This window comes from Taeniopygia guttata, chromosome 4 (assembly GCF_048771995.1).
Source record: "Taeniopygia guttata chromosome 4, bTaeGut7.mat, whole genome shotgun sequence".
Taxonomy (NCBI): Eukaryota; Metazoa; Chordata; class Aves; order Passeriformes; family Estrildidae; genus Taeniopygia; species Taeniopygia guttata.
The window spans coordinates 32,133,398-32,142,734 of NC_133028.1; the positions used below are offsets into that span (position 1 = coordinate 32,133,398).

General features: G+C 38.5%; 1 protein-coding gene across 3 annotated transcripts; it reads left to right on the forward strand.

Annotated features, from left to right (window-relative positions):
• The first annotated feature begins 51 nt into the window (after positions 1-51).
• On the forward strand, positions 52-7,584 carry RWDD4 (RWD domain containing 4). Of its 3 annotated transcripts, XM_002190717.7 has the most exons (8): positions 53-235; positions 430-510; positions 2,669-2,778; positions 2,888-3,032; positions 3,811-3,925; positions 5,192-5,241; positions 5,411-5,413; positions 6,564-7,584. In XM_002190717.7, exons 1-8 carry the CDS (start codon positions 212-214, stop codon positions 6,594-6,596), a joined length of 561 nt encoding a protein of 186 aa, XP_002190753.1. In that variant the 5' UTR covers positions 53-211; the 3' UTR covers positions 6,597-7,584. The 3 variants fall into 3 exon arrangements, with proteins under 3 accessions (XP_072784452.1, XP_002190753.1, XP_072784453.1); XM_072928351.1 differs by lacking the exon at positions 6,564-7,584 and having other exon boundaries at positions 52-235; positions 5,411-6,536; XM_072928352.1 differs by lacking the exon at positions 5,411-5,413.
• Positions 7,585-9,337: the final 1,753 nt, after the last annotated feature.

Below are 9,337 nucleotides of genomic sequence, written 5' to 3' on the forward strand. Positions count from 1 at the left end.
CTGCAAAGCAGCCAGTGAGCGGAAAGAGGAAGCGCGGGGGGACGCGCAGCCGGCCAATAGCAGGGCAGGGGGCGGGGCCCGCCGGTGCCCCGCGCTGCCCTCGGGGAAGGCGCGTCCGTGTGAGTCCGGCGGGGCCGCGCCAGCCAGGCCCGCCCAGCCCGGGGCCGGGCCGGGCCCGAGGGAGCGGGGCTGGGAGCGCGGAGCTCCGGCCATGGCGGCCAACGAGGACCAGGAGGTGAGTTCCGGGCCCCGCTGCCTGAGGGAGAGTGGAACCAGGGCCGGGAGGGTGGCAGAGAGCCGTGCGGGAGAGGCGGCGGCAGGAGGGAGCTGGGCGGCGGCGGGGCTGGGGCGACATCGCGCAGGGAGCCCGTCGGTGCGAGCGCCGTGCCGGGCCGCGGTCGGTAACCTCTGCTCTGGCCCTGGCTGCAGATGGAGCTGGAAGCGCTGCGCTCCATCTACGAGGGAGACCTGTGCTTCAGGGAGCTCAGCCCGGTGTCCTTCCAGTACAGGGTAAGGCCAAGCTGCACCTTGAAGTTACTTTGCTGCCTTGCAGTTGCCACACTAGGAGCTTCTAAGCCAAAGAGGTGTCCGATGTGCAGTAAAGGATAGATCCGCAGGGCGTTTTTTCAGGATGTTTGGTACAACAGTGCTTCATAGCACAGTGTCATGTATGTGAACCTGCTCCCAGTATGGGTTTATTACAGAATCACAGAACGGGTGAGGTTGGAAGGAGCCACAGTGAGTCATTTGGTCCAACCTCCCTGCTCAAGCAGGGTCATCCTAGAGCACAGGGCACAGGATTGTGTCCAGATGGTTTCTGAAAATCTACAGCGAGGGAGACTCCATAACATCTCTGAACAATCTGTTCCAGTGCTCGGTCACTGCACAGTAAAGAAATTCATCCTTATACTCAGGTGGAACTTCCTGTCTGTCAGTTTCTGCCGGTTTCCTCTTGCCCTGTTGCTTGGCAGCATAAACCAGTTGTCCCTGAGCCAGGCATCCCACTTGCATGTCTGTGCCCTGCATAGCCAGAACTGTCAAGTTCTCTGTAGGAGCCAACCTGCTGTGTAATATTTACCCTAACAGGTCAGAAATGGAGAGATGTATAGAGATGTTTCTATGTAAAATTTGGAGCCTTTGTTAACTGCTCAGTTACAAGGTTCCAGTCTCTTGTCCAAAGATTACTGATCATGTCTTGTTTACCAGAACAGACATGCAGGGACATGACATAAGCTTAAGGTACACAACTAGATTCTGGCATGAAATTCTCACTAGCTTTCTGTGTCTTCTCAAGTAACTTAAGAATAATGTCACTAATTGTAATGGGAATCAGCTCAATTAATTAATTGCACTTGGAATCCCAGCTGTGTAAGAGTAGCCTTTCTTCATTTATTGGATCATTCTTAATAAATTTAATTTCTTTAAAATGGGAAATATGACATGCCTACAAGCCTAAAGTGTGTCATTGTACTTTTCACTAGCTTTGGTTGTTGCTGATTTTTATTAGACAAAAAATAATTGTCAAAAGTTAGGATAACTCAAATAAAATAAAACTTAGTGTCAATAATACATCTTTCCCATTAAGAAAAAATTGTAATGTGAGAAGTCATAATGCAAGTAAGTGCATGAGAAGATAGAAAGAATTTGTGGGGCTTTGTAGGATTTGCACTGCATAGAGAGTGCTTTCCTCAGGGAACCCTGTGAACATTGCAGCCAGTTCTGCTCTTGGTAGCAGTGGGAAATGAACTGTAAATGCCTTGAAAAAGTTGCAGATTCTTGATTTAAAGTCTTACTTATTTTACCACCAAACAAGTGGTTTTGAATGTCAGTCCAGTCTGCTGAAACAGATATTGTAAATAAGAAAGCAGCAATTTTTTGGTTACTTTTTTAATTTTAAAGAACCATAGCCTTACCTTGATTAGGACTTCTCTTGTGGACGCACTTTATTCTACATAGTTAGAGAAAGGCTGATTTTTATAATGAGGCAAATAAGGGAAAATTTTGGGTGGTTTTAGAAGCCTTACTGTGCTTGTCTTCCAAATCCTTGTGTAAAGCAGTTATTTTTGATTGTATGTCAGTAGTATGCTGTAATTTGTTTTTTTGTTAAATCCAGACTCATTCTACTGACTTCTTAAGTCTTTTACTGCTCATTCTTTCATACTGGGAAATAAAATACCTGTAGGTATAAGACATAAATATTGATATTCTTACCCATTATTTTTGCAATCTTAGGTTACTAGTTTATTATCATCTTTATTTCAAACCTGTCTTGTAGCTTGTTTTCATGTTGCTCTGTGCTTAGATGCATGGAGGGGGGGAAAGGCTTCATATTTTCTGTTCATATGTGATAGTATAATATTTGGCTTGAAGATATTACAAAGTAGCTTTTAAGCAAAGGAATTTAAAAACCAACCATAAAAAGAGATTTGACAGTTTCTGCTGCTTCTTCTAGAATGAAAAAACTGCAGGGTCAATGTTAATATTGATGTTTAAAACTTAATGTTCTTTCTAGGTAACAACTTTATTTTCTGGCTGATAAGTCTCAAGTAGTTGTCTCAAGATATTTTGATGGTCTAAAAGAAGTAATAGACTTTTGTATTGGCTTCATAATCCTCAGAAAGTGACTGGAAACTGTTGATTTATAAAGTTGGGGTTTTTCTTTTTTCAGATAGGAGAAAGTGGAGATCCCAAAGCCTTTCTAATAGAAGTTTCTTGGCCAGAAACATATCCACAAACAGCACCAGTCATATCAATGGATGCTTTCTTCAACAACACAATGTAAGTATTTGGGACAGCTTCACTCTCTGGCCTTCTGGTGGGGGCTCTTTCTTTGAAAGGCTTTTTATCACCTGTCTAGTTTACAGTTGAATTTAATGATTTCTTTTAGATCTTCAGCTATTAAGCAAAGTATATTGGATAAGTTAATGGTAGAAGTTGAAGCAAATCTCGGAACTGCAATGACATACACACTTTTTGAATATGCCAAAGACAATAAGGAGGTGTTCATGGAAAATCAACCTGTTAACACTGTGGTATGTAGATAAATTCAGTTTTTAATTTTGTGCCTTTAAAACTGAAAAAAAAATATATTGATTATTATAACCTGAATACTTTGGAGTTCTAAGCTGTAAATCAGTTCATTGGTTATACATGTTAGTGGCTGAAAGTGGCACACAAAGTATGGTGCCACAATGCTCTCTGATGCTCTGTGGTGGTAATTATTCTATTTGATAGCTACTTTGCTGTTACACCAAAATATTTGCAGCCTGCTGTTAGGTCCCACAGGATAACATTAAAATAGAGACTTTGAGCAGAAGCAAAAAAAAAGGAAGCTGAAACAGAGATGTGTCTGTTGAGGATTGGAGGGCTGGCAATTTATTGCAGCCTTCTTGGGATTGTATAAGTGCACCTCCAGGGTCTTAACGTAGTCAGGCTGGATCAGTTTGTGGCTTTTGGATTCTGTAAGTTCATTGTTTGCCATGATGGTGCAGCAGATCTGCTTTGAGGAGGAAGGAATGATTTCTCTGTGTGACGTCTGAATCCATTCAGACTAAAGCACATTCTATGATTCAATTTTAAAAGTGAAAAAGGTGCCCTTTGCAACTGGAAGAGAATAATTCCAGTTTCTGACACATTTTTTTTAAAGTACAGCCCTGATTATATGTGGATTAAAAGCTGCAGGCTGTTGACAGCATTGCTTCTTTCTGACAGTCAAGGTATTTCAGTATGTCAGGTTCAGTAATCACATCACACAGGGATATCCGTGGAACTAATATGCAAAATGTTTACAACCACTTTTTTCCTTCTCAGACTTCAGTAAGCAATAGTATTTCAATTGGAACTCCTGATGTGCCACCAAGTAAGAAAAAAGAGAAAAAGGAGCAGTTATCCAAAACCCAGAAACGAAAACTAGCCGATAAAACAGGTTTGTTTGTTATACTAATCTTTGCTTTGATCAATATGAAAATCCAGATTTTATAGCAAGGACAGCTGGCTAGAAAAAGAGTAACTAGTAATTTGTTTATTAGATCAACTACTCTTAAGTCTGTGGTCTCCATTTTTTTTGTTCTAGATGAGTAATTCTTGCCTGAGATGTTAGTTCTGATGACAGCAACTTTCTATAGAGTTATGATTTAATGACATCTTTCTTTTGTTTTATTTTATTTCAGTTGGTAACAAAAATAAATTTCCAAAAAACACTTGTGGAAGGAGTCAGTTTGGGACCTCTAAAAATTTACTTTCAGCAAAAAAATCAGTTTGTTGCTGAGCTCTTATCAACATTTTAATAATTCACATTATTAAAAAGGAAATTTCTAAACAAAAGTATTTTATTAGGAACCCAAAATAAAGCATCTAATTTATTTTGCATTCTAGAAACAGAAGTGTTTCTGCAGATACTTAATGCTTTCAATTAAATAGAAGAATTTTGATTGAAAATGTTGATTACTTCAGTTAATTTTGCTGATGAGCCTTTCATGTTCACCTTCAGTTTTCAATAATGATCTGGATAATGCTATCCTGTTGTAGCAATAAGTTGTACCCTGTGATAGTGATTTCTGCATATGATCTACCTAACCTAATGTGTAATTGGCAAGCTTAATGTTAACTGTATAGAGGAAAAGCTGCATAAAATGTAATTCTTTGACAGAATTCATCATTGCTGGTCAGCCCAGCTCATATTGGAGCTACCTTCTAAACTAAATTTCAGGTGAACTGAGGTGTTTTTATTTAAACTGAATTACTTTGAATCACATAATCAGAGGATCACCAAGGTTGGAAGAGACCTTCAAGTTCATCTATCCAACTGTCGACCCATCACCACCATAATCACCCCTAAACCTCTCCCCAAGTGCCACATCCAGACACCTCTGGACCACTTCCAGAGACAGCGACTCCACCACATTCCTAGGCCACTTACTCCAATACCTAACTACTCTTTCAGTGAAAAATGTTTTTTTGAAATCTAATCTGAGCGTCTTCTGGCACGGGTTAAGGCCATTTCATTTCCTCCTTTCACTTTGAGGTTGGTTGACGAACACTGTGTTTAAGACATTAAAATCTGTTTCTGTTCTCATGGCTTCAGAATGCAGATATTGAAGGGTTTGGATATTTAACATTTTGTGGGTCAATTTTGAAGAAAGAGAAATATTGCCCTTAGCTTGTGTGCTGAAATTAAAACCTTTTTCTGCAGATAACAAAGGAGAGCTTCCACGAGGATGGAACTGGGTTGACGTAATAAAGGTAAAGTGAATGTATTATATATAGTATTGTGAACATGCTGTGTATATAAATTAAAAATTATTTATACTTATTTCTGAAGAAAACTGATCTGATAATTTTTTTCTTGCTTTTCTTCCTAACTATGTTTGGATTTGACTTTGATGTCTGATTAATATCTGTATGTGTCCAGCATGTAAGTATTTTCAAGTTCTCTTTTTTTACTCTTTTCTTTGAAAGCTTTATAAGAAAGAGTAAGAACTGCTTCTTATTTTAGATTCTAATTTACAAATTTCTCAAAAGCTTTAAAATGCTAGTTCTTCTGAATATTTGTCTGAAAGATTTTACTCTTTGAACTTCATTTGTTTCTTTTTTATTTATTGAGCAGTTAGATTTTAATTTTGTGATAAGAGGACTTTGCTAACCAAATGCATTGCAAATATTCTGTCTTCATGTGACAAGAAGATTTAAAATAAAGTTAGTAGTGCTGCCAGGTTCTGGAAGGCAGTGGATAAGTAAGACATAAAAGGGAGCTGTCCCAGGTGGGAGCACCTTGCTGTCTCCTACAAGCCTCATTCTCTGCTGCAACTCTTCCAGTGAATAATTCTTTTCTACTTGCTCCCTCAGTATTGATGTCTTCCACCCTCTTTTCTTTGCTGATTCAGTGAAAATCACTGATTGACAATTTTGAAAGCAAAGTGTTTTATTTTACACAATTGAGGTAATTTTCACTGTAAGACCTAACACCAGTTCCAGTCGTTGAATAAGAGCAAGTAAATGATGAAGGTTTGGGCAGAGTCCTTCTGAGTTAAGTGTCTGTTTATAGTGGATGTCTTGGTTTTCAGATAGATTTCATGATAGGCATGCTACTTTTAATAATTATACGCCTAGCTTTAAAAGGTGAGAAATACTAAGTTAATGTTACTATCTATTTTTATATTGTTTAAATTTCTGTATGGGAATTCTCTCAGAGATGTGTGAAGATAAAGTTCCATTACTTCATCTTTTTTTTTTTTTTTTTTTTCTTTTGGAGAGCTAGTGATAAACCCTTCAAATTAAATAGAAACAGTGCCCTGAGGTTTTTCTAGGGTTTGTTTGTGTTTTGTTTTTTTTTTTTTTTTTAATTTAATTTTTTTATTTCAACTTTCATGATCAGGAAATAAGTGTTTAAGCTTAAGAATTAATTTTTGATGTTTTTCAGTCTTTTGATACAGTATCAAAGTCAGTCTGTATTGTTAATTAAGTATACGCATGTTCAGTGTGAGATGGAAATAATGTTCTTGTTTCCTAATAAATGGAATGACAGTCTAAACTTTGAATACTTTCTTTTTGTGTCTCTTTTATAGTTAAGCAAAACTGGTTCTAAAGATGATGAATAAAGGACTTTGGTACAAGGAAGCTCCACCTTTTAATACAGTGCAATTCTGGCTCACCATCTCTCTCTTAATAACTTTCATATTTGTTGAAGTAAACATTTTATAAAGCTCGATTTCCTAACTTGTAAATCTAGTCACACAAGCTTGTCTAGAGACCATGTGGTCATCTTCAGAAAAATCAACCAACAAACTTGCCTTAAATGAAGGTTAGAATGTGACAAAGGATATAGAGAGCCAGTGTGGTGAATAGTGCTGAAGTGTTTATTAATTTATATTTAGTCTGTAGTAAAATCCTGTTATAGTGAAACCAGTGATTCTGTAAACATTTCTTGATGTTCTTATTCCAATTGAAGAAAAAAGCACTATAACAGTGATTGGTGGCTTGATGGCTTAATTCATCAAAATAAATTGTTCCATGGAAGTAAGAACTTTGTCATTTGTTTATCTAATCTGAACCAGAAGGAGAACATACAATTTGTTGCATTGCAAAACAGGGTAGAGCTTGTGGTCTCGTTTTCGCTAGTTGCTGGCTGAAATACTAAATACTAGTGAAAGCAAGGCCAAATATTCTAGTTTGCTCAAAAATGAATGGTTATAGCAGGAGTGCAGCTTCTTTATTCTCCACTATATCCCATCTGTTGGTCTTTCTTCAGTGTCCATGTTTACAGACAGTGGGAGGTCTGAGGAGGGGCAAAAGTGCTTTCTTGCACGTGTCTCAATGAGTGTTGGGATTTTGTAGCTGTTTCATTGGAGAAATAGGCATTCTTTGGAGGGATTTGCTGACTAAGTGGTGGGCCGGTGGAAATCAGTAATCCATCAAACGTTTTGGGGGAACTTCTTTGTGAGAGCTCTTTTTTTTCCTTATCTGCTCTCTTGTATAAGGAGAAGTCATCTTTACTGTATGAACTGTTATTGAATACAAGATGCCTTAATGTCTTTTATTATTTTTGTTTGTTTTGAGATGAACTTTAATAAATGCCTATTTATCTGCTGTGGTATGTGTTTATTGTTTTAAATTCTGTATTGCCTACTGCACTTTTCACTTTGCAAAATTGAACTGGAAAGGACTCTGTTACAAAGAAAGCATTCTTAAAAATTGCTGGAAGAATTCTATTTTCCCTCTTGTGGTATGTGTTTACATGATCTTCAGGGTGGCTGTGTTTGTTATTGATAGGAGGGTCAGTCACCTTACCAGGAGCACAGGGCAGTATCCATTGCGTTCAGTACACACAGAGCAAGTCCAGTGTCCCTTCGGAAGAGTGTACTCCACTGTGTACAGCATCCATCATTTCAGAAAGTCTGGCTTCTGTTTGAGCTCTACTCTCATGTAGTAAAACGTTGTGAAGTACAGAAAGGAGGACTTTTTCTGAGCAATGCAGCCTTGCCTTTGGCATAAACTGGAGGTTCGTGGCTGCAGTCTGAGCAAGAGCACCAGGCACAGAGTTCCAGTGCCAGGAGAAGTTGGTCTGGCAGTACATGTGAACCTGTAGCAGGGAAGGGCATTTAGTTTTAGTCTCTGCCAGCACCAGGATAGGCAGGACTCTATTCATGAGTTCTCCAAGGGGAATTGACACATATCCTTGGTGTATAAGTCAAGTTGCTATGACAATTTATCTGAATAGATTAGTTATGAGAGGGTGGGGGAGGGACAAATCAGAACGGCATCTCACCTTCCATAGTGTTAACTGTGTGTAACTTGGTAACCTTTTGAAATGCATGTCTTTTCAGATCCTAGTCTGCCTGTAAATCACATGCTTTCATGAGGATACCTGAGTCTTCTCTGGTTCTGTTAGTAAATGTAATTACTTTGAAGTCTAATTTCACAGGAAATATTTTGCATTGGAAATTTTTATACCCGTTTTTTGCTTCTGTGTAAATTGTGATAGGTAATTTGTGTCTTTCAAACCATTTTATGATACGTTGCAATGGCTGGAACACGATCATTTAAAGAATCTGGGTACTTGATATTATGGAGAGGCCTGAGCAGTGATAAATGAGAGTAAGGAAAAATCTAATGATTCTTATTAAGCAAGGCATAATTGTAAATTGTACATTAGAATTCCCGAAGGAATTCTAAACACTGTTGAAAAATCTACTGCCATTTTATTTAATTTTTTTTTTTTCACAAAGACCTACTGGTAGTGGAAAATCAGTGATTACTCAGCAGGATGATAGTCTCTTGATTGTATGGCTATACCCTCTATTTAAATTAATGAGTTCTGCAGTAGATCTTTGTTTGGCCTGAGAAGACAAGTGTCAATACTAGTAACAGTAAATAAAAGGTAGCAAATGTCCAAAATGCTGTGGGTACCATGACCAAAGATGCCCCATTGCACTCTAATGTATCAGATTGCAGGGAGTAATGCAGACTGCCTTTAAGTATGTTGAATAGAGAGGTGATCAGTCAGCAGTGTGTGCCTAGCATATCCTGCTCACCCCTGCAGTCAGCCTGACACAGGTACACAGAAATCAAGGCTGATAATTTCTGCAGTCCTGTTCTGACTGGTTGTATGTGGTGTGGATAGATAAAGAGTGTCCAACTGATGAGCAATTATATTTTGGTGAGTAAAAGGCCAGTAGAAAAAAAGCATTTCTCCACAGAGGACCTGTGGCAAAAGTACAAATGTAAGGATACTATCCTCCTCTCATCTGAGGCAATACAAATGATTTTGGGTTGTACTGTGAAATTTGTGCTATGAAAATCTTTGAACTGGTCTGAACCAGAAATAATTTCCCTTTGGAAA

What these genes read in the sequence shown, in the direction of transcription:
- RWDD4 (XM_072928351.1), top strand. Translation starts at nt 212, where the DNA reads ATGGCGGCCAACGAGGACCAGGAG. An exon ending in CGGCCAACGAGGACCAGGAG is followed by an intron (nt 236 to 429) that starts GTGAGTTCCGGG and finishes CCCTGGCTGCAG; the next exon opens with ATGGAGCTGGAAGCGCTGCG. An exon ending in ATCAACCTGTTAACACTGTG is followed by an intron (nt 3,033 to 3,810) that starts GTATGTAGATAA and finishes TTTCCTTCTCAG; the next exon opens with ACTTCAGTAAGCAATAGTAT.